Genomic DNA, 26,364 nt, shown 5'->3' with positions numbered 1-26,364 from the left:
CTTAGAAACAAAGCACATGCATATTTTGATTGGATATAAAGAGTTTGAGGTTTATTCTTATAAATATTGAATTCACAAAATCATATATGAACACCAATCAAGCAAACACGTGTTAACGTGAGTCATAGATTTATTAATGTTTTAAAAAATTCAATCAAAAACTGAGGTTAATTTAAATACAATTTTAGAAAAATAAATACCACAATTAAATTATAAATTATATATTATATTATAATTATATAAATAATTTATAAATATATATATAATATATAAATAATATAATTATATATATTATATTATATAAATTATTAAATTAAATAGATACCATAATTCCACCCACGTGTTAGTGTATTGAAAAATACAATCAAAAAGTGAGGTTAATCATAAATAACTTAGAAAAATAAATACCATTATTACACCTAAGTATTAGAAAAATAGATGTAATTACTTATTTAATTTTTATAAATTCACTGGAATTAGAATTAAAACAAACCCTTTGATTTTGCTGATCACTTTAATATAACATGTATATAGTCAAATTACTTATTTACTTTTTTATAAATTCACTGGAATTAGAATTAAAACAAACCCTTTGATTTTGCTGATCACTTTAATATAACATGTATATAGTCACGAGTACGGCGTAACGCAAAAATGTCACGCGCGCGGCGTAACGTAACGTAACGCAAAAAATGTCTCACAAAATTTTTGTCCACCCCCGATAAAGAAGTTTCACTTCAAAAAACCTTCACTTTTTTCTGATTATCTGTTAAAAATGAAAAATGTTTTAATTATAATGACCATTACATTGACATTTACATAAAATATTTAAATGTTGTTTTTCCCAGATGACAGAGCAGCGCAAGCAAAAACAGCGCATCGGATTGCTCAACTCGACATCAGCGTACCTGCACAACCTGCAGATGAACTTGCCGCCCTGAGACACGCGATAATAAGCTCTATTCATATTGTACCCAGATACTATATTTGTTTACATGATTTACCAATAATTTTGGTCTTTTCGATTCCTGTAAGGACGTTTTACGGAACTTTAATTATAATAGTTGTGTTAAAAGTTATTTTTAAAGTAATAAAATATGAATTTACGATATTACACTTGGTATGTACTTATTTTTGGATCTTTTATATATTAATATTGTTTAACTTTAATCTTGTCTTTTCTCATATCTCTCTGTTACCTTTTATTAAAAATCTTTAATATTTTAAGTGTATGTATGTTTTCTTTGTTGTGTAATGTCCGAGCCTATCGCACAATAATTTTGAATAATGAAATAATCAAATCAAATACACAAACGGTGAATGAATAAAAAAATATCAAAAATATTATGTCTAAATTATACAATTATCGATAGCAATAATTATTATACTTATATTATACGATGCAAACTTTTAGAGTGCAACTAAATGACACATACTCTAGATTTTTTTATATTGTCTCTATAATTTCACCAACAAAAAAATATTTTAAACTAAATCTGGTTCGAAGGACCATCGCATTTTAGTCCTTCGAGCCGGATTTTTTTCCAACTCTTACGTAATTCCTCTTTATATTTATGTAATTTCAAAACAAGTTGGCTCTACAAGCTTGCATCGTATTCTTAAATATTTCAACTATAGTAGTTGAGTAGTTTTAATAATAGTTGAGTCTAGTGATATTGTTACCCAAACGTTTTGTCATATCCAAAGTATTCGATATTTGTTAGAAACAAATCCTTTACTTTTCTACTATTAGCTGTTTCCTATATTGTTATACTCTCAGAGCTATTTATACAATGAATCTGAGCTTAATAAACCAAATCTTTTAAAACTATATTTAAATTGAGGCTAAATATAGCATGGAATACTATAAGTCTTTAACCGACTTCAAAAAAAGGAGGAGGTTCTTTTTTTATCAAAAACCAAAATTAATTGACCATGAATGAGATCAGTGAAAATTGGGAATTAAATTATATCTACTATTAGTTATTATATATTCTGTTATGGATGTAGAAAATATTTCAAAGGGATCATTTTATGTCTTACTGTCTCAATATTTCTAATTAAAAACAAATAGTAAAAAATATATTTAATTATATTGTAGTTTTTTCTGATGTTGTTAATGTTTACTTAAACTAATTGTTACTGTTTTTATCGGATGTGCAATACGTCAAGCTCAAATCCGTTACCTACTTACTAGTTAGTTAGATTTTAAACAAATATTAATAAATATTTAAATCTTTTAAAGATCTGTTTTACAAATATTATTTTCGGCGTTAGTTGTTTTTTTACTTACATGGGATATAGTGAAACTATTGAATAAAGTTTTTTTTATAGCACCCAAGGTTTCTGTGTTTGTTAAATGTATTTAGTTAAGTTATTTTGTAAGTATACGGTTGTTTTAATTGAGTAATGGTTTCTAGGAATGGGTTTATACAGAAAATATTTTTTTTTGCAAATGAAATTATTTATTTGAAAATTTATCTAAATATTTTTTCTCAATTGTTTACTTAGTTAAAATTGAGTTTTAGTGAAAAAATGAAGTATCAACAGACTTGGGTTTTTATGATTATCTACCAATGATACGTGCTCGAATATTTGTATTCCTATAAAGAACAATTAATTAATTTCACATTTATACAAATATAGTGCCATTTTGATATTGCAGTGAGACGTTAGATATATTTAATTGTTATTGTTTGTAATAATTTAATATTATAATACAGAGGAAATATGTTAATCCAATCAATAAGAAATACAGCAGAAATACTCGAAAAATAATAATTGAATGGGCAAATTATGAAATAAAAATGGTTTAACGCATTTGTTTTTAAAAATACATTCCGATTGCAGTTATTTTAGTATCTGTCGTACTTAAAAAACACTTTTTCCAATGTTTTTGATAAATTTATCTATTTCTAAGCTCTTTAATATCTTATACAAACATTCCTTTGTTCGTCAGATCTGTATTTTCGAATCTATTGTTACTTGTTAGACGTAGAGTAGTGATCGTGTACTTGACTGCAATCATTTTTGTTAAAAAAATAAATGATATGGCACATTTTCTCGTTTTATTTTTACCCAGAAACATACACACATTTTAACTCAAAAAGTCTAATGACCGCTAAGCTATTAGTGTGTCAAAAAGATACATCATGATTACTATAATAATTCAATTTATTCACAAAGTTAGCATACTCTTTAGATCCACCAATGAGAGGAACGTAGCGTCAACAACAAAATCACATAAATCCATTTACCAACTCCTTGGTACATTGTTAAACGCGTGTGCGTAGAACTCCTGGGTTCGATTCCCGGTGGAGACTAACAAAAAAAATGTCTTGCACGACATAGAAGCCATATCAACTACTTGTTTAAAAAGAAAATCGATCAGAAGTAGGTATACACAGTCCATTGTCCCATACCCCACAAGGACTCCTAACTCCTAGAGACCTAAGATTTAAACAACACTTCGAACAAAATGCAAATTAAATCAAAACTACAATTTGTATCAAAATATAGTGCCTCTATTTTATAATTTATGCAAAACAACGAGCATGTAGTTTAAATACGAAAATATCGATTAAACGTTTATAGATACATAATTTTATATTTATGCAAAATTTTACTTCAACACATTTTTAACATTACAAAAAATCTTTTACAGTTTTTCGTCCAACCACAGACTAATAATAATATACTACGTATACGTCCAACCAACTTTTTACTCGCACTTTAAGATGGTTTAAGTACAAAACCATCGCATATCACTACATAGTATAAAACAAAGTCGCTTTCTCTGTCCCTATGTCCCTGTATGCTGAATTCTTTAAAACTACGCAACGGATTTTGATGCGGTTTTTTTTAATAGATAGAGTGATTCAAGAGGAAGGTTTTAGTATATAATTTATTATGTTTTTGACAAAGCGGGCGAAGCTGCGGGCGGAAAGCTAGTAAAATCTGGGCATTGTTTTCGTAAAATTTTTGTTTCGTACAAACTTCTTGACAAATACAAAAACAAATGAAAAGATGACTCAATCCACAGACTCAATCGCTGCAGTCGTTCACTTAAATTCTGTAAACCTCTGTAGTAATGTATCATGAAGATGCTGCGTGCGAAACGCCCGAGCCATTTATTCAATCGAATAGACGTGAACATATTAATTATACTTAATACTACTCTTTGGTCGTGAATCAAGAGTGCGCACGGCGAACGACACAGCCGCCTCTGAGTAAAAAACCAACACCACACCAACACTCCTTGGCTCGGGCGTGTCGTACAGAACCAGCATTAAATTACGGACACTTTGTTTTTCATGAATAATATGAAAGTGCTTTTAATGATTAAATTATATAGTTTATATAAATTAATAGACCGATACTCTGGTCTCGTTTATGTAGCGTGTGTACATTACTTGACTACTATACTAGTTAATTATATGTATTGTGAATTCTGTTCAATAAAATATTTTTATCACTTTATTGGTGTTTTATTTCTGTCTCAAATTCTACTCACCCAACAGAGCTTTCAATAAATATTGATTGGTAAATAGATATTTTTAAGTCTTGTAGAATCTCTTAGTATGCAGAATGTCTAGCCATTGTTTCACGGTGCATTTACATCAAACGAACATAGAGTTAGAGCTAGAGCATTGTTCCGTGATCTTTTAGTGTAAACGAAAACTCATGTTCAGTGTTTTTCAGTATTAAAAAATTGCATAGAATCTTTTCGAACGCACTAAGATCAACGAATGAATATTCTACGCCTGTTTACAATAATTTGACATAATGGGGTTAGAATGAGCATTCGCTCGTTTGATGTAAATGCACTTTTACGAAATGTATAGGTACTAAGTTAACATTTTAAGAATAGGACAGAATAAATAATTAATTCATATTTTTATGTGTTCAAAGGAAGGAATTAAGTAAAACGAAATATTCATTTAAACAGTTTATTTCAGTCACAATAAACAAATATTAACTTAAATAGAATATTTAAAAATTAACATCAATATTTCATTGTCACTTAAACCATATTACTTAAGAGTATTCATTATTGCAATAATACAAAAGTTTTGGTAACTTAAAAATATTTGACAACACAGTTCTTTTGAACCTACAGAACGCAACGTTTCAATTAATAAAATAATGGAATTTCTCATAGGCCTAAGGTGAATTTAGATTTTTATAAGTATTATAAAACTAACTAATCGCGCATTTTTATATTAATCAATCTTTAACAATTTCTCACTATTACCTAATCAACGATACAAATATCCCTAAAGAAGGTTCGAGTGAGTTACCAATTACAGTATAATTAAGAGTACAATTTAGTTGCGAAGTTCGAGTTTAAGTCACCAATTTATAGCATAATTTCATACCTTAAAAGTACAATTTAGTTTTCGTGCGCTATGTACTTTATTCGAAACATGTTTTAAGACAAAATTGGCAGAAATCGCAACCTGTGTTGCCAACAACCTTATAATTACCGCTCTAAGGGTTTATCTAAATTGGATATAACTAACTACTGCTTATTGGAAGTCTACATTCTACACACTATGTGACGCTAGTAACTAGCTCGACTAAACCTTAGCTGGTAAAAAAGTAGATATCTTGATTAATACATTAATTGATGACTAAGCATTAAGTGTTGAAAAATTATTTCTACTGTTAAGATAACACGAAACTGATTAAATACTACAAAATCAAAAAGATTGTATTCTATTGTTATTAAGGCTGTAAAATTTCATTTTTAATACCAGTATGTTATGTTATTTTTATGATTTATTTAATTAAGATATAAATACACTTAGTGAAACTACAGACACTTTTATAGCGCTAAATATAAAGATTAATGTGTTCATCTAAAAATTATTTATTGAAAATATTTTCGTACAATAGATTAAAATCAAGTAGACTCAGTACAATGCGATACTATGGATCCTTCATTACAATACATTTAATATAGCATGACTTACATAAAACGCGTATATAGTTTAGCATATGTTATGTATTCTACCTTATACATAACAGCAAATATTACATTTTCGAAGTACTTAGCTAAATACGGACAAATTTACATAAATTTGATTTACCCGTACGTTCTTTAAGCCAAAGCTCAGCATAAGATGTCATAGCCAAAGTATAAATTGTACAAATGTGATGTTTCTTTGGAATAAACAATAAATTAGAAATCATCGAGATTCCAGCTCGATTTTTCATACAATTCAATAAATATAATTTATATACAAACATAAATATTGAACGTTCTTATTTATAAAATGACTTATAACTAAGTATGGCTATACATATATGTTAAAGTGGATTACAGTTAATAATTTAATTATTTTAATATATTAATATATAAAGGCTTGAAAGTCGAAATAACGAATTAGCGACTTATACTTTTTAAAGATCATTGAGAAAATAGAGCCTTAACATAATAGACATAATAGCTATTTTGCCAAACATAGTTTTTATAGATTAAATACAACTCTTCGTTGTCCTTGTGACAGGGATATCTTTAATCTCACACTATGTTTCTTGAAACTGACTTAAATAAAGGATATTCCATGCAATTATGTATCTTATCTATCTTTACACAAATGAAGTAATTTTACTGTAATTATTTCGATTTTCAAGCCAACCACTATATTCCTATATCTACTTTATTCATAACTAAAGGTTCTCAAAGCACTGAGCCGAGGTCACAAGCGCGCACTCAACGTCCCCACTCGTTACTAAGGTTCTATCGCACTATGCTATAAGCTTGTTCATCGCCAGCCACACTTTAAATGCACTAGAAACACTAAAGACACTAAAAAAAACACTAAAATCACTAAATGAACACAGGGTAAGTTTGTTCTAGATTGTTCTGTTTTTGGGGACTAGCACTATACGATAAAAAGGGGAAAGAGTAAGTGTTGTGTAATGATGGTGTAAATAAAGTATTTTTTTTAATTCTATTGTACTTATACTTATAAAAAATAGAATTGGAGTAGTGGAATGTTGTTGAATGAGAAAGAATTGAAACAAAACTAAACTGTAATAAATATTACGCTTAACGGAATGGTCACTTCATTTCTAATTTAAGTTAAATTTTGTCTCAAATTTAAAACAAATTATTAGGGATCACATTATCAAAACTCATCGCACTATGTGTGTGTGGGGGAGGAGGTACCACATACCTAGTAACCTGTGTATGTCAATGCGCAGGTCACAAGTCAGTAATTCACTAAATCAGTGCGTGGAATGGGTAATACCTACGTATCTATGTTTTTAAACTATAAATATGTCTATATGTGTATGTGTATGTGTAACTATCAATGTGATGTGTTGTATGAACGTTTGTATATCTGTCTATGTGGGGAGGGGGGAGGGTGTTGGCTGACGACGGGCTGCAGCTAGCGTGCCAGCGTGGCTCACAGGCGCGTGCTCTAGATGTGTATGGTGTAGAGCCGGCGCTAGGGCGCGGGCGGGGGCGCCAGCAGGGCGCCGAACTGCAGCAGCGCCTCGCGCAGCGCCGCGCCCGCGCCCCCGGAGCCCCCGGCGCCCCGGCCTGCCGCCAGCGACACCACCCACGGATACAGACCTACAAATAAAATATATTAGACATAAACACACTATTTAACATGTACATACCGAAATAAACTCATTATAAAAACAGCCCGAATTCAGATCGAACTTAGTTTGAAATAAATTAAGTGGATCCACAAAGACTACCACTGTTTATTCTAATTTTATTTCATTAATTACCTTAAACGTACGAATACACGATTGTTGAAATGAAACAAAAAAGTTTTTTTTGGAACTAAAAGCTTATTGTATTCGTCTTATGTTCACATGACTATAATAAGATCTTCTTAAAATTTGTATCCCACCCTTTACATCATTCTTTTACCAACTTAAAATAAAAATATATCAAAAAGTACAAACCAATCAACTTATGCCACGCCGCGGTATCTACTTTTCCAGGCGGCGCGCGTTTCATAGCTTCTGTTAGTGTTGCTACTGCTTTTAGCACGAACGAGATCTCTGACACTTGTTGCCTGTAAACCACATCGCGTTTATAACCCATAGCCAAATAAAAAAGTTAAAAACATTATATTTATCATTTACAAACATATGCAATAGTAAGTGACTAAGATCCTTGAACCTTGGAGAACACCAATCAGAGAAAACATATTATTTAATTACTTAATTATATTACTTTTATATCTGATATTATATTTTTAAATATAACTTACCTAGTTAGTGTCTCGGCATTTTCATCGTCTGAACTATATTTCGATATGACCTCTTGAAACCGGTCCAACAACGGCATTATAGCTAGTGGGTCAGCATCTTCTATTTCATGGATAAAAAATACGCTTTAATGGTTAGACTCAAAACAAGAAATATGGTATTACCATTTTTTTTAATTCGTGCTTTGAAGAAAAAGAAAACATTGCTGTAGCGGACATACATATTTATTTATTTACACTCATTAATATAATATAGTAACTAATATAGTATAACACAATCCTTTACACACAATAATTAAGACGATTTAAGTGATATTATGGAGTCGAATTGAAGTGCTTTGTCACAAAAATAATAATTAAAAAAAACTGTATTAATATCAATAATTTAGCATAATAAGTGATACCTTCGTTGCCGGTGATGGAATCAGCGTCCTCGAGCATGGAGAACTGCAGCAGCGTCTCGAAGCACGCGCGCGCGAACTCTTCACGCTCGCGGAGGTCTTGTTCATTTTCTGTACACATTTATATAATTTACTCATTTACAATGTTATGGAGATCATATTATTATGTAGTGTAAGATATATTTTGTGAAGTGAAGATAAGTGTATATTATATTTCTAAATATGGTGTATGTTATCACGTTAATTATATTATTAAACCCATCGTTTGTAATATTGTTGCATTTCTTTAATGTAGGTACATAATAAGAATCGGGAATTGGGGAAAATTTTATTTATATCATATTGTTGTGACGCAAGTGTGAGATATATAATCGGTGGCTCGTCTTCCCTGTGAAAACATACTAAGCGCTGCAGTGAGTAGACGTATCGTGTAAGGTGTGTGGCGTGTATCTTTTGACATGTCGGTATCATGCAGCATGGCATTTGTAGCATGTATCGTATACGATATAGCCTATGGTGTAGCTCGTGTTCGTTATAACATATATCACGTGTACTATACTCACTGGGGCGGGCACTCGCGTCATGCAGCGCAGCAGCCCCGCGCCGCACGAGCAGCAGCGCGTGAGCAGCGGCTTTGCGCGGAGCACGGGGGGCTGCTCCGAGCAGCTGGGCACGCAGTACTATACTCACTGGGGCGGGCACTCGCGTCATGCAGCGCAGCAGCCCCGCGCCGCACGAGCAGCAGCGCGTGAGCAGCGGCTTTGCGCGGAGCACGGGGGGCTGCTCCGAGCAGCTGGGCACGTACCACGCCCACTACTTCGCGGGCACTGCGACCACCACCCACCCTGTACAAACACACGACTACTTAAGACCAACCTATTATAAACGATGTAAAACCTACTTAAAATTAATATAATGTTTCCTTCCATCATAACTGTCAAATATATTTTTACAACCAACATATTATCCTGTTGTTATGATGTAATTAGATAAAGTCAGTCACAAATAAACGATCGTCGTGAGAGAATGCATTTTTATTTCAAGCTTCATTCAAAACAGACATTTATTAATAATTCAATCCTCCAATACAAATTCAAATATTTTATTCCATGAACATGGGTACAATGTCCATGTTCCTTTGTTTTTGTTTTTATGTATGTATGTCTTTCACGTTGCAGCATAGCGATTTAACTATACGATTTTTTGCCAGAGTATTCAATAAATTATCTATTCCCCTTGAAATTTAACTACGCACACAAAGGTAGAAAGGTAGTATACCCAATACTTCTCAAGATAAAAACACCATTCTTAGTTTAAAAATATACTCACGAAGGTTCAAACATAAAGGTCTCGAGAACATCAGGCAGGATGTCCCAAAACTCTTTGTATTCATCCGGACTCTCTCTGGCCAATGGCAAACCTGTTGCCAAAACCTACAGACAAATACGTATAAAATTAAATTAGACAATAAATATAAAGTAAAATAAATATAATAATATACAAAGAAATATATACCTGCAGTAATAAAGAAGAGATCTGTGTATTTTCATCTGGTTGCTCTCTCTCGCGCTCGTTGCTTCGTCTGCGCTTTTCTGGACCACCTTTCTTCACCGCTGAATGTAAAGACTGCAAAAAATATTCAATTACGTTATGTCAATACTCGATTATTTCATATTTTAAAGAAAATATAATCATTAAAATATATGCAAATTAGTGTTATCCAACTCGAAGGACCAACTTTTTTCGAGTAATAATTTTATACATTTTTAACAAAATATAACAAAATATTTTACATATATTTGAAACAATTATTAAACTTTATTATTATTTATAGTACATCATCGAAGTATTGCTAACAAAAGAAACGGTTTCAACTTTAAAATGCAATTAGTAAGAAACAAACTAATTAATACGTATATTTGTACTAGCTGTATCCCGCGGTTTCACCCGCGTGGCTCCGCTCCTATTGGTCTTGCTTTGATGATATATAGCTTACAGCCTTCCTCGACATAAATAATAGTTAAAAAAAACTAAAAAACACGCTTTTTATAGAAAACCGAACTAAAAAATAGAAAATTGTTCGTTGATCGTTGTAAGTTGTTCGATGTTCGTTGTTCGTGTTCGTGTTCGTGTTCGTGTTCGTGTTCGATGTTCGTTGTTCGTGTTCGTGTTTGTGTATGTTCACATTCACATTCACATTCACATTCACGTTTTCGTTGTTCGTTGTTCGTTGTTCGTTGTTCGTTGTTCGTTGTTCGTTGTTCGTTGTTCGTTGTTCGATGTTCGCTGTTCGCTGTTCGCTGTTCGTTGTTCGTAGTTCGTTGTTCGTTGTTCGTTGTTCGATGTTCGCTGTTCGTTGTTCGTTGTTCGTTTTCATGTTCGTGTTTGTGTTTGTGTTTGTGTATGTTCACATTCACAGTTCGTTGTTCGTTGTTCATTGTTCGTTGTTCGTTGTTCGTTGTAAGTTGTTCTATGTTCGTTGTTCGTGTTCGTGTTCGTGTTCGTGTTCGTGTTCGTGTTCGTGTTCGTGTTCGTGTTCGTGTTCGTGTTCGTGTTCGTGTTCGTGTTCGTGTTCGTGTTCGTGTTCGTGTTCGTGTTCGTGTTCGTGTTCGTGTTCGTGTTCGTGTTCGTGTTCGTGTTCGTGTTCGTGTTCGTGTTCGTGTTCGTGTTCGTGTTCGTGTTCGTGTTCGTGTTCGTGTTCGTGTTCGTGTTCGTGTTCGTGTTCGTGTTCGTGTTCGTGTTCGTGTTCGTGTTCGTGTTCGTGTTCGTGTTCGTGTTCGTGTTCGTGTTCGTGTTCGTGTTCGTGTTCGTGTTCGTGTTCGTGTTCGTGTTCGTGTTCGTGTTCGTGTTCGTGTTCGTGTTCGTGTTCGTGTTCGTGTTCGTGTTCGTGTTCGTGTTCGTGTTCGTGTTCGTGTTCGTGTTCGTGTTCGTGTTCGTGTTCGTGTTCGTGTTCGTGTTCGTGTTCGTGTTCGTGTTCGTGTTCGTGTTCGTGTTCGTGTTCGTGTTCGTGTTCGTGTTCGTGTTCGTGTTCGTGTTCGTGTTCGTGTTCGTGTTCGTGTTCGTGTTCGTGTTCGTGTTCGTGTTCGTGTTCGTGTTCGTGTTCGTGTTCGTGTTCGTGTTCGTGTTCGTGTTCGTGTTCGTGTTCGTGTTCGTGTTCGTGTTCGTGTTCGTGTTCGTGTTCGTGTTCGTGTTCGTGTTCGTGTTCGTGTTCGTGTTCGTGTTCGTGTTCGTGTTCGTGTTCGTGTTCGTGTTCGTGTTCGTGTTCGTGTTCGTGTTCGTGTTCGTGTTCGTGTTCGTGTTCGTGTTCGTGTTCGTGTTCGTGTTCGTGTTCGTGTTCGTGTTCGTGTTCGTGTTCGTGTTCGTGTTCGTGTTCGTGTTCGTGTTCGTGTTCGTGTTCGTGTTCGTGTTCGTGTTCGTGTTCGTGTTCGTGTTCGTGTTCGTGTTCGTGTTCGTGTTCGTGTTCGTGTTCGTGTTCGTGTTCGTGTTCGTGTTCGTGTTCGTGTTCGTGTTCGTGTTCGTGTTCGTGTTCGTGTTCGTGTTCGTGTTCGTGTTCGTGTTCGTGTTCGTGTTCGTGTTCGTGTTCGTGTTCGTGTTCGTGTTCGTGTTCGTGTTCGTGTTCGTGTTCGTGTTCGTGTTCGTGTTCGTGTTCGTGTTCGTGTTCGTGTTCGTGTTCGTGTTCGTGTTCGTGTTCGTGTTCGTGTTCGTGTTCGTGTTCGTGTTCGTGTTCGTGTTCGTGTTCGTGTTCGTGTTCGTGTTCGTGTTCGTGTTCGTGTTCGTGTTCGTGTTCGTGTTCGTGTTCGTGTTCGTGTTCGTGTTCGTGTTCGTGTTCGTGTTCGTGTTCGTGTTCGTGTTCGTTGTTCGTTGTTCGTTGTTCGTTGTTCGTTGTTCGTTGTTCGTTGTTCGTTGTTCGTTGTTCGTTGTTCGTTGTTCGTTGTTCGTTGTTCGTTGTTCGTTGTTCGTTGTTCGTTGTTCGTTGTTCGTTGTTCGTTGTTCGTTGTTCGTTGTTCGTTGTTCGTTGTTCGTTGTTCGTTGTTCGTTGTTCGTTGTTCGTTGTTCGTTGTTCGTTGTTCGTTGTTCGTTGTTCGTTGTTCGTTGTTCGTTGTTCGTTGTTCGTTGTTCGTTGTTCGTTGTTCGTTGTTCGTTGTTCGTTGTTCGTTGTTCGTTGTTCGTTGTTCGTTGTTCGTTGTTCGTTGTTCGTTGTTCGTTGTTCGTTGTTCGTTGTTCGTTGTTCGTTGTTCGTTGTTCGTTGTTCGTTGTTCGTTGTTCGTTGTTCGTTGTTCGTTGTTCGTTGTTCGTTGTTCGTTGTTCGTTGTTCGTTGTTCGTTGTTCGTTGTTCGTTGTTCGTTGTTCGTTGTTCGTTGTTCGTTGTTCGTTGTTCGTTGTTCGTTGTTCGTTGTTCGTTGTTCGTTGTTCGTTGTTCGTTGTTCGTTGTTCGTTGTTCGTTGTTCGTTGTTCGTTGTTCGTTGTTCGTTGTTCGTTGTTCGTTGTTCGTTGTTCGTTGTTCGTTGTTCGTTGTTCGTTGTTCGTTGTTCGTTGTTCGTTGTTCGTTGTTCGTTGTTCGTTGTTCGATGTTCGTTGTTCGTGTTTGTGTATGTTCACATTCACATTCACATTCACATTGTTCGTTGTTCGTTGTTCGTTGTTCGTGTTCGTGTTCGTGTTCGTGTTCGTGTCGTGTTCGTGTTCGTGTTCGTTGTTCGTTGTTCGTTGTTCGTTGTTCGTTGTTCGTTGTTCGTTGTTCGTTGTTCGCTGTTCGCTGTTCGCTGTTCGCTGTTCGTTTTCATGTTCGTGTTTGTGTTTGTGTATGTTCACATTCACATTGTTCGTTGTTCGTTGTTCATTGTTCGTAGTTCGTTGTTCGTTGTTCGTTGTTCGATGTTCGCTGTTCGTTGTTCGTTTTCATGTTCGTGTTTGTGTTTGTGTTTGTGTATGTTCACATTCACAGTTCGTTGTTCGTTGTTCGTTGATCGTGTTCGTGTTCGTTGTTCGTTGTTCGTTGTTCGTTGTTCGTTGTTCGTTGTTCGTTGTTCGTTGTTCGTTGTTCGTTGTTCGTTGTTCGTTGTTCGTTGTTCGTTGTTCGTTGTTCGTTGTTCGTTGTTCGTTGTTCGCTGTTCGCTGTTCGCTGTTCGCTGTTCGCTGTTCGCTGTTCGTTTTCATGTTCGTGTTTGTGTTTGTGTATGTTCACATTCACATTGTTCGTTGTTCGTTGTTCGTTGTTCGTTGTTCGTTGTTCGTAGTTCGTTGTTCGTTGTTCGATGTTCGCTGTTCGCTGTTCGTTGTTCGTTTTCATGTTCGTGTTTGTGTTTGTGTATGTTCACATTCACAGTTCGTTGTTCGTTGTTCGTTTTTCGTTGTTCGTGGTTCGTTGTTCGTGTTCGTGTTCGTTGTTCGTTGTTCGTTGTTCGTTGTTCGTGTTCGTGTTCGTTGTTCGTTGTTCGTTGTTCGTTGTTCGTTGTTCGTGTTCGTGTTCGTGTTCGTGTTCGTGTCGTGTTCGTTGTTCGTTGTTCGTTGTTCGTTGTTCGTTGTTCGTTGTTCGTTGTTCGTGTTCGTGTTCGTGTTCGTGTTCGTTGTTCGTTGTTCGTTGTTCGTTGTTCGTTGTTCGTTGTTCGTTGTTCGTTGTTCGTTGTTCGTTGTTCGTTGTTCGTTGTTCGTTGTTCGTTGTTCGTTGTTCGTTGTTCGTTGTTCGTTGTTCGTTGTTCGTTGTTCGTTGTTCGTTGTTCGTTGTTCGTTGTTCGATGTTCGTTGTTCGTTGTTCGTTGTTCGTTGTTCGTTGTTCGTTGTTCGTTGTTCGTTGTTCGTTGTTCGTTGAACGTTGTTCGTTGTTCGTTGTTCGTTGTTCGTTGTTCGTTGTTCGTTGTTCGTTGTTCGTTGTTCGTTGTTCGTTGTTCGTTGTTCGTTGTTCGTTGTTCGTTGTTCGTTGTTCGTTGTTCGTTGTTCGTTGTTCGATGTTCGTTGTTCGTGTTCGTGTTTGTGTATGTTCACATTCACATTCACATTCACATTCACATTGTTCGTTGTTCGTTGTTCGTTGTTCATTGTTCGTTGTTCGATGTTCGCTGTTCGCTGTTCGTTGTTCGTTTTCATGTTCGTGTTTGTGTTTGTGTTTGTGTATGTTCACATTCACATTGTTCGTTGTTCGTTGTTCATTGTTCGTTGTTCGTTGTTCGCTGTTCGTTGTTCGTTTTCATGTTCGTGTTTGCGTTTGTGTTTGTGTATGTTCACATTCACAGTTCGTTATTCGTTGTAAGTTGTTCGATGTTCGTTGTTCGTGTTCGTTGTTCGATGTTCGTTGTTCGTGTTTGTGTATGTTCACATTCACATTCACATTCACATTGTTCGTTGTTCGTGTCGTGTTCGTGTTCGTTGTTCGTTGTTCGTTGTTCGTTGTTCGTTGTTCGTTGTTCGTTGTTCGTTGTTCGTTGTTCGTTGTTCGTTGTTCGTTTTTCGTTTTTCGTTGTTCGCTGTTCGCTGTTCGCTGTTCGCTGTTCGTTTTCATGTTCGTGTTTGTGTTTGTGTATGTTCACATTCACATTGTTCGTTGTTCGTAGTTCGTTGTTCGTTGTTCGTTGTTCGATGTTCGCTGTTCGCTGTTCGTTGTTCGTTTTCATGTTCGTGTTTGTGTTTGTGTTTGTGTATGTTCACATTCACAGTTCGTTGTTCGTTGTTCGTGGTTCGTTGTTCGTTGTTCGTTGTTCGTTGTTCGTTGTTCGTTGTTCGTTGTTCGTTGTTCGTTGTTCGTTGTTCGTTGTTCGTTGTTCGTTGTTCGTTGTTCGTTGTTCGTTGTTCGTTGTTCGTTGTTCGTTGTTCGTTGTTCGTTGTTCGTTGTTCGTTGTTCGATGTTCGATGTTCGTTGTTCGTGTTCGTGTTTGTGTATGTTCACATTCACATTCACATTCACATTGTTCGTTGTTCGTTGTTCGTTGTTCGTTGTTCATTGTTCGTTGTTCGATGTTCGCTGTTCGCTGTTCGCTGTTCGTTGTTCGTTTTCATGTTCGTGTTTGTGTTTGTGTTTGTGTATGTTCACATTCACATTGTTCGTTGTTCGTTGTTCGTTGTTCGTTGTTCGCTGTTCGTTGTTCGTTTTCATGTTCGTGTTTGCGTTTGTGTTTGTGTATGTTCACATTCACAGTTCGTTGTTCGTTGTTCGTTGTTCGCTGTTCGCTGTTCGTTGTTCGCTGTTCGTTTTCATGTTCGAGTTTGTGTTTGTGTATGTTCACATTCACATTGTTCGTTGTTCGTTGTTCGTTGTTCGTTGTTCGTAGATCGTTGTTCGTTGTTCGTTGTTCGCTGTTCGCTGTTCGTTGTTCGTTTTCATGTTCGTGTTTGTGTTTGTGTTTGTGTATGTTCACATTCACAGTTCGTTGTTCGTTGTTCGTTGTTCGTGGTTCGTTGTTCGTTGTTCGTTGTTCGTTGTTCGTTGTTCGTTGTTCTTGTTCGTGTTCGTTGTTCGTTGTTCGTTGTTCGTTGTTCGTTGTTCGTTGTTCGTTGTTCGTTGTTCGTTGTTCGTTGTTCGCTGTTCGTTGTTCGTTTTCATGTTCGTGTTTGCGTTTGTGTTTGTGTATGTTCACATTCACAGTTCGTTGTTCGTTGTTCGTTGTTCGCTGTTCGCTGTTCGTTGTTCGTTGTTCGTTGTTCGTTGTTCGTTGTTCGTTGTTCGTTGTTCGTTGTTCATGTTTGTGTATGTTCACATTCACATTGTTCGTTGTTCGTTGTTCGTTGTTCATTGTTCGTTGTTCGATGTTCGCTGTTCGTTGTTCGTTTTCATGTTCGTGTTTGTGTTTGTGTTTGTGTATGTTCACATTCACATTGTTCGTTGTTCGTTGTTCGTTGTTCGCTGTTCGTTGTTCGTTTTCATGTTCGTGTTTGCGTTTGTGTTTGTGTATGTTCACATTCACAGTTCGTTGTTCGTTGTTCGTTGTTCGTTGTTCGTTGTTCGTTGTTCGCTGTTCGCTGTTCGCTGTTCGCTGTTCGTTTTCATGTTCGTGTTTGTGTTTGTGTATGTTCACATTCACATTGTTCGTTGTTCGTTGTTCGTTGTTCGTTGTTCGTTGTTCGTTGTTCGTTGTTCGTTGTTCGTGTTCGTGTTCGTGTTCGTTGTTCGTTGTTCGTTGTTCGTTGTTCGTTGTTCGTTGTTCGTTGTTCGTTGTTCGTTGTTCGTTGTTCGTTGTTCGTTGTTCGTTGTTCGTTGTTCGTTGTTCGTTGTTCGTTGTTCGTTGTTCGTTGTTCGTTGTTCGTTGTTCGTTGTTCGTTGTTCGTTGTTCGTTGTTCGTTGTTCGTTGTTCGTTGTTCGTTGTTCGTTGTTCGTTGTTCGTTGTTCGTTGTTCGTTGTTCGTTGTTCGTTGTTCGTTGTTCGTTGTTCGGTGTTCGGTGTTCGTGTTCGTGTTCGTGTTCGTGTTCGTGGTTCGTGGTTCGTTGTTCGTTGTTCGTTGTTCGTTGTTCGTTGTTCGTTGTTCGTTGTTCGTTGTTCGTTGTTCGTTGTTCGTTGTTCGTTGTTCGTTGTTCGTTGTTCGTTGTTCGTTGTTCGTTGTTCGTTGTTCGTTGTTCGTTGTTCGTTGTTCGTTGTTCGTTTTTCGTTGTTCGTTGTTCGTTGTTCGTTGTTCGTTGTTCGTTGTTCGTTGTTCGTTGTTCGTTGTTCGTTGTTCGTTGTTCGTTGTTCGTTGTTCGTTGTTCGTTGTTCGTTGTTCGATGTTCGTTGTTCGTGTTCGTGTTTGTGTATGTTCACATTCACATTCACATTCACATTCACATTGTTCGTTGTTCGTTGTTCGTTGTTCGTTGTTCGTTGTTCATTGTTCGTTGTTCGATGTTCGCTGTTCGCTGTTCGTTGTTCGTTTTCATGTTCGTGTTTGTGTTTGTGTTTGTGTATGTTCACATTCACAGTTCGTTGTTCGTTGTTCGTGGTTCGTGGTTCGTTGTTCGTTGTTCGATGTTCGATGTTCGTTGTTCGTGTTCGTGTTTGTGTATGTTCACATTCACATTCACATTCACATTGTTCGTTGTTCGTTGTTCGTTGTTCATTGTTCGTTGTTCGATGTTCGCTGTTCGCTGTTCGTTGTTCGTTTTCATGTTCGTGTTTGTGTTTGTGTTTGTGTATGTTCACATTCACATTGTTCGTTGTTCGTTGTTCGTTGTTCGTTGTTCGCTGTTCGTTGTTCGTTTTCATGTTCGTGTTTGCGTTTGTGTTTGTGTATGTTCACATTCACAGTTCGTTGTTCGTTGTTCGTTGTTCGCTGTTCGCTGGTCGTTGTTCGCTGTTCGTTTTCATGTTCGTGTTTGTGTTTGTGTATGTTCACATTCACATTGTTCGTTGTTCGTTGTTCGTTGTTCGTAGATCGTTGTTCGTTGTTCGTTGTTCGCTGTTCGCTGTTCGTTGTTCGTTTTCATGTTCGTGTTTGTGTTTGTGTTTGTGTATGTTCACATTCACAGTTCGTTGTTCGTTGTTCGTTGTTCGTGGTTCGTTGTTCGTTGTTCGTTGTTCGTTGTTCGTTGTTCTTGTTCGTGTTCGTTGTTCGTTGTTCGTTGTTCGTTGTTCGTTGTTCGTTGTTCGTTGTTCGTTGTTCGCTGTTCGTTGTTCGTTTTCATGTTCGTGTTTGCGTTTGTGTTTGTGTATGTTCACATTCACAGTTCGTTGTTCGTTGTTCGTTGTTCGCTGTTCGCTGTTCGTTGTTCGTTGTTCGTTGTTCGTTGTTCGTTGTTCGTTGTTCGTTGTTCGTTGTTCGTTGTTCGTTGTTCATGTTTGTGTATGTTCACATTCACATTGTTCGTTGTTCGTTGTTCATTGTTCGTTGTTCGATGTTCGCTGTTCGCTGTTCGTTGTTCGTTTTCATGTTCGTGTTTGTGTTTGTGTTTGTGTATGTTCACATTCACATTGTTCGTTGTTCGTTGTTCGTTGTTCGCTGTTCGTTGTTCGTTTTCATGTTCGTGTTTGCGTTTGTGTTTGTGTATGTTCACATTCACAGTTCGTTGTTCGTTGTTCGTTGTTCGTTGTTCGTTGTTCGTTGTTCGTTGTTCGTTGTTCGTTGTTCGTTGTTCGTTGTTCGCTGTTCGCTGTTCGCTGTTCGCTGTTCGCTGTTCGTTTTCATGTTCGTGTTTGTGTTTGTGTATGTTCACATTCACATTGTTCGTTGTTCGTTGTTCGTTGTTCGTTGTTCGTTGTTCGTGTTCGTGTTCGTTGTTCGTTGTTCGTTGTTCGTTGTTCGTTGTTCGTTGTTCGTTGTTCGTTGTTCGTTGTTCGTTGTTCGTTGTTCGTTGTTCGTTGTTCGTTGTTCGTTGTTCGTTGTTCGTTGTTCGTTGTTCGTTGTTCGTTGTTCGTTGTTCGTTGTTCGTTGTTCGTTGTTCGTTGTTCGTTGTTCGTTGTTCGTTGTTCGTTGTTCGTTGTTCGTTGTTCGTTGTTCGTTGTTCGTTGTTCGTTGTTCGTTGTTCGTTGTTCGTTGTTCGTTGTTCGTTGTTCGTTGTTCGTTGTTCGTTGTTCGTTGTTCGTTGTTCGTTGTTCGTTGTTCGTTGTTCGTTGTTCGTTGTTCGTTGTTCGTTGTTCGTTGTTCGTTGTTCGTTGTTCGTTGTTCGTTGTTCGTTGTTCGTTGTTCGTTGTTCGTTGTTCGTTGTTCGTTGTTCGTTGTTCGTTGTTCGTTGTTCGTTGTTCGTTGTTCGTTGTTCGTTGTTCGTTGTTCGTTGTTCGTTGTTCGTTGTTCGTTGTTCGTTGTTCGTTGTTCGTTGTTCGTTGTTCGTTGTTCGTTGTTCGTTGTTCGTTGTTCGTTGTTCGTTGTTCGTTGTTCGATGTTCGTTGTTCGTGTTCGTGTTTGTGTATGTTCACATTCACATTCACATTCACATTCACATTGTTCGTTGTTCGTTGTTCGTTATTCGTTGTTCGTTGTTCATTGTTCGTTGTTCGATGTTCGCTGTTCGCTGTTCGTTGTTCGTTTTCATGTTCGTGTTTGTGTATGTTCACATTCACATTGTTCGTTGTTCGTTGTTCATTGTTCGTTGTTCGTTGTTCGCTGTTCGTTGTTCGTTTTCATGTTCGTGTTTGCGTTTGTGTTTGTGTATGTTCACATTCACAGTTCGTTATTCGTTGTAAGTTGTTCGATGTTCGTTGTTCGTGTTCGTTGTTCGATGTTCGTTGTTCGTGTTCGTGTTTGTGTATGTTCACATTCACATTCACATTCACATTGTTCGTTGTTCGTGTCGTGTTCGTGTTCGTTGTTCGTTGTTCGTTGTTCGTTGTTCGTTGTTCGTTGTTCGTTGTTCGTTGTTCGCTGTTTGCTGTTCGCTGTTCGTTTTCATGTTCGTGTTTGTGTTTGTGTATGTTCACATTCACATTGTTCGTTGTTCGTTGTTCGTTGTTCGTAGTTCGTTGTTCGTTGTTCGTTGTTCGATGTTCGCTGTTCGCTGTTCGTTGTTTGTTTTCATGTTCGTGTTTGTGTTTGTGTTTGTGTATGTTCACATTCACAGTTCGTTGTTCGTTGTTCGTGGTTCGTTGTTCGTTGTTCGTTGTTCGTTGTTCGTTGTTCGTTGTTCGTTGTTCGTTGTTCGTTGTTCGTTGTTCGTTGTTCGTTGTTCGTTGTTCGATGTTCGTTGTTCGTGTTCGTGTTTGTGTATGTTCACATTCACATTCACATTCACATTGTTCGTTGTTCGTTGTTCGTTGTTCGTTGTTCATTGTTCGTTGTTCGATGTTCGCTGTTCGCTGTTCGTTGTTCGTTTTCATGTTCGTGTTTGTGTTTGTGTTTGTGTATGTTCACATTCACATTGTTCGTTGTTCGTTGTTCGCTGTTCGTTGTTCGTTTTCATGTTCGTGTTTGCGTTTGTGTTTGTGTATGTTCACATTCACAGTTCGTTGTTCGTTGTTCGCTGTTCGCTGTTCGTTGTTCGCTGTTCGTTTTCATGTTCGTGTTTGTGTTTTATGTTCACATTCACATTGTTCGTTGTTCGTTGTTCGTAGATCGTTGTTCGTTGTTCGCTGTTCGCTGTTCGTTGTTCGTTTTCATGTTCGTGTTTGTGTTTGTGTTTGTGTATGTTCACATTCACAGTTCGTTGTTCGTTGTTCGTTGTTCGTGGTTCGTTGTTCGTTGTTCGTTGTTCGTTGTTCGTTGTTCGTTGTTCGTTGTTCTTGTTCGTGTTCGTTGTTCGTTGTTCGTTGTTCGTTGTTCGTTGTTCGTTGTTCGTTGTTCGTTGTTCGCTGTTCGTTGTTCGTTTTCATGTTTGTGTTTGCGTTTGTGTTTGTGTATGTTCACATTCACAGTTCGTTGTTCGTTGTTCGTTGTTCGCTGTTCGCTGTTCGTTGTTCGTTGTTCGTTGTTCGTTGTTCGTTGTTCGTTGTTAGTTGTTCGTTGTTCGTTGTTCATGTTTGTGTATGTTCACATTCACATTCACATAGTTCGTTGTTCGTTGTTCGTTGTTCATTGTTCGTTGTTCGATGTTCGCTGTTCGCTGTTCGTTGTTCGTTTTCATGTTCGTGTTTGTGTTTGTGTTTGTGTATGTTCACATTCACATTGTTCGTTGTTCGTTGTTCGTTGTTCGTTGTTCGTTGTTCGTTGTTCAATGTTCGTTGTTCGTGTTTGTGTATGTTCACATTCACATTCACATTCACATTCACATTCACATTGTTCGTTGTTCGTTGTTCGTGTTCGTGTTCGTGTTCGTGTTCGTTGTTCGTGGTTCGTTGTTCGTGGTTCGTTGTTCGTTGTTCGTGGTTCGTTGTTCGTTGTTCGTTGTTCGTTGTTCGTTGTTCGTGTTCGTATTCGTGTTCGTGTTCGTTGTTCGTTGTTCGTTGTTCGTTGTTCGTTGTTCGTTGTTCGTTGTTCGTGTTCGTTGTTCGTTGTTCGTTGTTCGTTGTTCGTTGTTCGTTGTTCGTTGTTCGTTGTTCGTTGTTCGTTGTTCGTTGTTCGGTGTTCGGTGTTCGTGTTCGTGTTCGTGTTCATGTTCGTGGTTCGTGGTTCGTTGTTCGTTGTTCGTTGTTCGTTGTTCGTTGTTCGTTGTTCGTTGTTCGTTGTTCGTTGTTCGTTGTTCGTAGATCGTTGTTCGTTGTTCGTTGTTCGCTGTTCGCTGTTCGTTGTTCGTTTTCATGTTCGTGTTTGTGTTTGTGTATGTTCACATTCACAGTTCGTTGTTCGTTGTTCGTTGTTCGTTGTTCGTGGTTCGTTGTTCGTTGTTCGTTGTTCTTGTTCGTTGTTCGTTGTTCGTTGTTCGTTGTTCTTGTTCGTGTTCGTTGTTCGTTGTTCGTTGTTCGTTGTTCGTTGTTCGTTGTTCGTTGTTCGTTGTTCGTTGTTCGCTGTTCGTTGTTCGTTTTCATGTTCGTATTTGCGTTTGTGTTTGTGTATGTTCACATTCACAGTTCATTGTTCGTTGTTCGTTGTTCGCTGTTCGCTGTTCGTTGTTCGTTGTTCGTTGTTCGTTGTTCGTTGTTCGTTGTTCGTTGTTCGTTGTTCGTTGTTCGTTGTTCATGTTTGTGTATGTTCACATTCACATTCACATTGTTCGTTGTTCGTTGTTCGTTGTTCATTGTTCGTTGTTCGATGTTCGCTGTTCGCTGTTCGTTGTTCGTTTTCATGTTCGTGTTTGTGTTTGTGTTTGTGTATGTTCACATTCACATTGTTCGTTGTTCGTTGTTCGTTGTTCGTTGTTCGTTGTTCGTTGTTCGTTGTTCAATGTTCGTTGTTCGTGTTTGTGTATGTTCACATTCACATTCACATTCACATTCACATTGTTCGTTGTTCGTGTTCGTGTTCGTGTTCGTTGTTCGTGGTTCGTTGTTCGTGGTTCGTTGTTCGTTGTTCGTGGTTCGTTGTTCGTTGTTCGTTGTTCGTTGTTCGTTGTTCGTGTTCGTATTCGTGTTCGTGTTCGTTGTTCGTTGTTCGTTGTTCGTTGTTCGTTGTTCGTTGTTCGTTGTTCGTTGTTCGTGATCGTTGTTCGTTGTTCGTTGTTCGTTGTTCGTTGTTCGTTGTTCGTTGTTCGTTGTTCGTTGTTCGTTGTTCGTTGTTCGTTGTTCGTTGTTCGTTGTTCGTTGTTCGTTGTTCGTTGTTCGTTGTTCGTTGTTCGTTGTTCGTTGTTCGTTGTTCGTTGTTCGTTGTTCGTTGTTTATTTTATTTATTTATTTCTTTGTAATCATACAGCATTACAATAAGTAACAATTTTTAATATATTAGTACAGAACTAAGAGCCAATTAAGATTACTACTTAGTTATGTTAATTTTTTAAATGACATATTATCAGAAAAGAGTGTATTACATGTTTTGGTGAATTATATAATATCTTAGGAAAGGTTAATGAATAATTAAACAGTTAAATCTGAAATCTCCCTTTGTGTGCGTGTGTGTATGTGTGTGTGAGTGTTAGTGTGATGTGAATGTGTGGTTGTCTGGACTTGCATGTTAGTACTAAAGCCGAATTGTATGTGAATTTTGTTAATTTCTTTTATAAATCTTTGCTTTGATAAAAGGAAAACATCTAGTTCTCTATAGTCTTTATTGTATATATGAGAAATTCTACACATAATTCGATTCTTTGCGTAATTACTACTAGAATTAGGAGTGTAAAATAATGCTGTGTGACGAGTTCTAAACTGAGGGGTGTTGAAATACACTAGTTCTAGGAGTTCCGAAGAATCAATTCTTCCATTGCATAAAGCATGAAGAAATAATAAGTCATTTTTAATACGTGTAAGTTGTAATGGTTCTAATTTAAAATATAAGCAAACATCCGTATATGTGTTGAAGCAGTGTTTAGCTTTAAAACACAAAACCTTAAAAACCTTTTTTGGATAGATTCTATTCTATTTACGTGTTTAGCGTAATATGGAGACCAAATATTTGAGGCATAATCGAGTATACTCCTGACAAATGTAGAATACAAAACTTTGATACAACTAATATTTTTGAAACTTTTACAAGTGCGTTTGATAAACCCAAGTTGTTTAAGCGCCTTATTCACGACCACGTCCATATGCTGTGTCATACTTAATTTTTTATCGATAATTACACCAAGATCTTTCACCCAGTTGACTTCTTTTATTGGATCGTCATTTAATGTATATGTGAATGAAATGGGTGCCTTTTTTCTTGTAATTGATATTTTTTGACATTTTTTAATATTGACAGTAATTCTATTTTTTCTATAATAGGCTTCTAAATTAGTAAGGTCGCTTTGAATATTTTTACAATCATTAATAGATTCAACAGCAAGATAGATTTTTTTATCATCCGCATACATTAGATATTTAGAGTGGATAAAACAGGTGAAAATATCAAACAGATAAGCGTTGTACAAAAGAGGTCCAAGTATTGAGCCCTGCGGAACTCCAGATAAGATATTTACGAAGTTACTTTTAGCTCCTCCAATCACTACAGCCTGCATTCTTTTACTGATATAAGAACAGATCCATCGATATAGATCACCTCGTATACCGATAGCATATAGTTTTTTAAGAAGTATGATGTGATCTACACGATCGAATGCTTTTTCGAAATCCGTGTAGATCACATCCACTTGATTACCCCCATCCAGTTGTTGCAATGTATAGTTTGTAAGTATAGATAAGTTTGTTACGGTAGAGCGTCCCTTTATAAAGCCGTGCTGTTCTGGTGGAATGAATTTATATATTAAAGGACTTATTCGAAGATGTATAAGTTTTTCAAAAACTTTACTGAGTGAGTTTAATATAGAAATCGGCCTATAATTGATAATATGGTTTTTAGGACCCGATTTGTATATAGGGACAATAAGAGCTTCCTTCCATTTCGAAGGAAACTCACCAAAATGGTTTACTGACAACGAAAATATAATGGACAAGGGTAACGCTAAAGTTTCAGAGCACTGTTTTAAAAAAATTGGTGGTATTTCATCGCTACCTGCGCCCTTTTTCCCTTTAAGTGACTTTAAAACACGTTTAACCTCAGAAATTTTGAAAGAAATATTAGAGATAAGTTCATTATTCGGACACGAAACTGGAAGGTTGAATTCTTCATATGACTTAGCAGGTTCATCAAAAATGCTATGAAAGTGTTTGTTGAATTCAGTGCATATGTCTGTTTCGGTACAAAAAATTTTATTTTTATAAATCATACTTTTAGGATATCCTTTTGAGCCCGTCTTTATAGATTTTATGTACGACCAAAAACAAGTCGGATCTTTCTGAATATACGATTGCATTCGATCAAGGTAGAGTGAAAAACATTTTTCCTGTAGAATCTTTTGCCTCGAACGAAGTAGACTAAATTCATCGTAGTCAAGGGGATTTTTGTATTTTTTCCATCTTTTGTGAAGTTTTAATTTATCTTTTATTATATGTATTAATGCTTTGTTGTACCACCGGGGAAAGTTTTTCACAGATTTATATGTTTTTGGAACGTGTGTGACAAAACACTCATTTAGTATCCTGTAAAACACATCAACTATATCATCGATATGATCACCTATTAAAATGGATGGCCAGTTGTTCGTTGTTCGTTGTTCGTTGTTCGATGTTCGTTGTTCGTGTTTGTGTATGTTCACATTCACATTCACATTCACATTGTTCGTTGTTCGTTGTTCGTGTTCGTGTTCGTGTTCGTTGTTCGTGGTTCGTTGTTCGTTGTTCGTGGTTCGTTAGTCGTTGTTCGTTGTTCGTTGTTCGTTGTTCGTTGTTCGTGTTCGTATTCGTGTTCGTGTTCGTGTTCGTTGTTCGTTGTTCGTTGTTCGTTGTTCGTTGTTCGTTGTTCGTGTTCGTGTTCGTGTTCGTTGTTCGTTGTTCGTTGTTCGTTGTTCGTTGTTCGTTGTTCGTTGTTCGTTGTTCGTTGTTCGTTGTTCGTTGTTCGTTGTTCGTTGTTCGTTGTTCGTTGTTCGTTGTTCGTTGTTCGTTGTTCGTTGTTCGTTGTTCGTTGTTCGTTGTTCGTTGTTCGTTGTTCGTTGTTCGTTGTTCGTTGTTCGTTGTTCGTTGTTCGTTGTTCGTTGTTCGTTGTTCGTTGTTCGTTGTTCGTTGTTCGTTGTTCGTTGTTCGTTGTTCGTTGTTCGTTGTTCGTTGTTCGATGTTCGTTGTTCTCGTGTTTGTGTATTTTCACATTCACATTCACATTGTTCGTTGTTCGTTGTTCGTTGTTCGTTGTTCGTTGTTCGATGTTCGCTGTTCGCTGTTCGTTGTTCGTTTTCATGTTCGTGTTTGCGTTTGTGTTTGTGTATGTTCACATTCACAGTTCGTTGTTCGTTGTAAGTTGTTCGATGTTCGTTGTTCGTGTTCGTGTTCGTGTTCGTGTTCGTGTTCGTGTTCGTGTTCGTTGTTCGTTGTTCGTTGTTCGCTGTTCGTTGTTCATTTTCATGTTCGTGTTTGCGTTTGTGTTTGTGTATGTTCACATTCACAGTTCGTTGTTCGTTGTTCGTTGTAAGTTGTTCGATGTTCGTTGTTCGTGTTCGTGTTCGTGTTCGTGTTCGTGTTCGTGTTCGTGTTCGTTGTTCGTGTTCGTGTTCGTGTTCGTGTTCGTGTTCGTGTTCGTTGTTCGTTGTTCGTTGTTCGTTGTTCGTTGTTCGTTGTTCGTTGTTCGTTGTTCGTTGTTCGTTGTTCGTTGTTCGTTGTTCGTGTTCGTGTTCGTGTTCGTGTTCGTGTTCGTGTTCGTGTTCGTGTTCGTGTTCGTGTTCGTTGTTCGTTGTTCGTTGTTCGTTGTTCGTTGTTCGTTGTTCGCTGTTCGCTGTTCGTTGTTCGTGTTCGTGTTCGTGTTCGTGTTCGTGTTCGTGTTCGTGTTCGTTGTTCGTTGTTC

At 37.3% G+C, this 26,364-nt stretch overlaps 2 protein-coding genes across 13 annotated transcripts in view; one reads left to right on the top strand and one right to left on the bottom strand.

Moving 5' to 3' along the window:
• Positions 1–3,058, top strand: part of Itpr (Inositol 1,4,5,-trisphosphate receptor) — an 89,125-nt gene extending 86,067 nt beyond the window's left edge. For all 9 annotated transcript variants that reach the window (XM_089710140.1, XM_089710147.1, XM_089710145.1 and 6 more), the window contains one exon: positions 849–3,058. In XM_089710140.1, coding sequence (XP_089566266.1) covers positions 849–941 — 93 coding nt within the window. In that variant the 3' untranslated portion in view covers positions 942–3,058. The remainder of the gene's footprint in view (positions 1–848) is intronic.
• A 1,875-nt stretch (positions 3,059–4,933) lies between these two features.
• Positions 4,934–26,364, bottom strand: part of mon2 (Mon2 homolog, regulator of endosome-to-Golgi trafficking) — a 56,646-nt gene continuing 35,215 nt past the window's right edge. For 2 of the 4 annotated variants that reach the window (XR_016317540.1, XR_016317541.1), the window contains 5 exons: positions 10,157–10,267; positions 9,971–10,074; positions 9,205–9,486; positions 8,645–8,752; positions 8,310–8,343 (listed from right to left, as the gene is read on the bottom strand). Coding sequence is in view for 2 of the 4 variants with exons in the window: in XM_089710171.1 (XP_089566297.1) it covers positions 7,461–7,588; positions 7,933–8,045; positions 8,244–8,343; positions 8,645–8,752; positions 9,332–9,486; positions 9,971–10,074; positions 10,157–10,267 (819 nt within the window). In the remaining 2 variants the exon portion in view is untranslated. Of the gene's footprint in view, positions 7,589–7,932; positions 8,046–8,243; positions 8,344–8,644; positions 8,753–9,204; positions 9,487–9,970; positions 10,075–10,156; positions 10,268–26,364 lie in introns of those variants that run through there. The other 2 variants (XM_089710172.1, XM_089710171.1) reach the window with 2 other exon arrangements.

This window comes from Colias philodice, chromosome 24 (genome assembly GCF_061535455.1).
Source record: "Colias philodice isolate Cphi_HAF_F1 chromosome 24, ilColPhil1 Martin Lab GWU primary, whole genome shotgun sequence".
Lineage (NCBI taxonomy): Eukaryota > Metazoa > Arthropoda > Insecta > Lepidoptera > Pieridae > Colias > Colias philodice.
The sequence above is the reverse complement of the archived record's forward strand: the minus strand, read 5'-3'. Positions and strand labels throughout refer to the sequence as shown.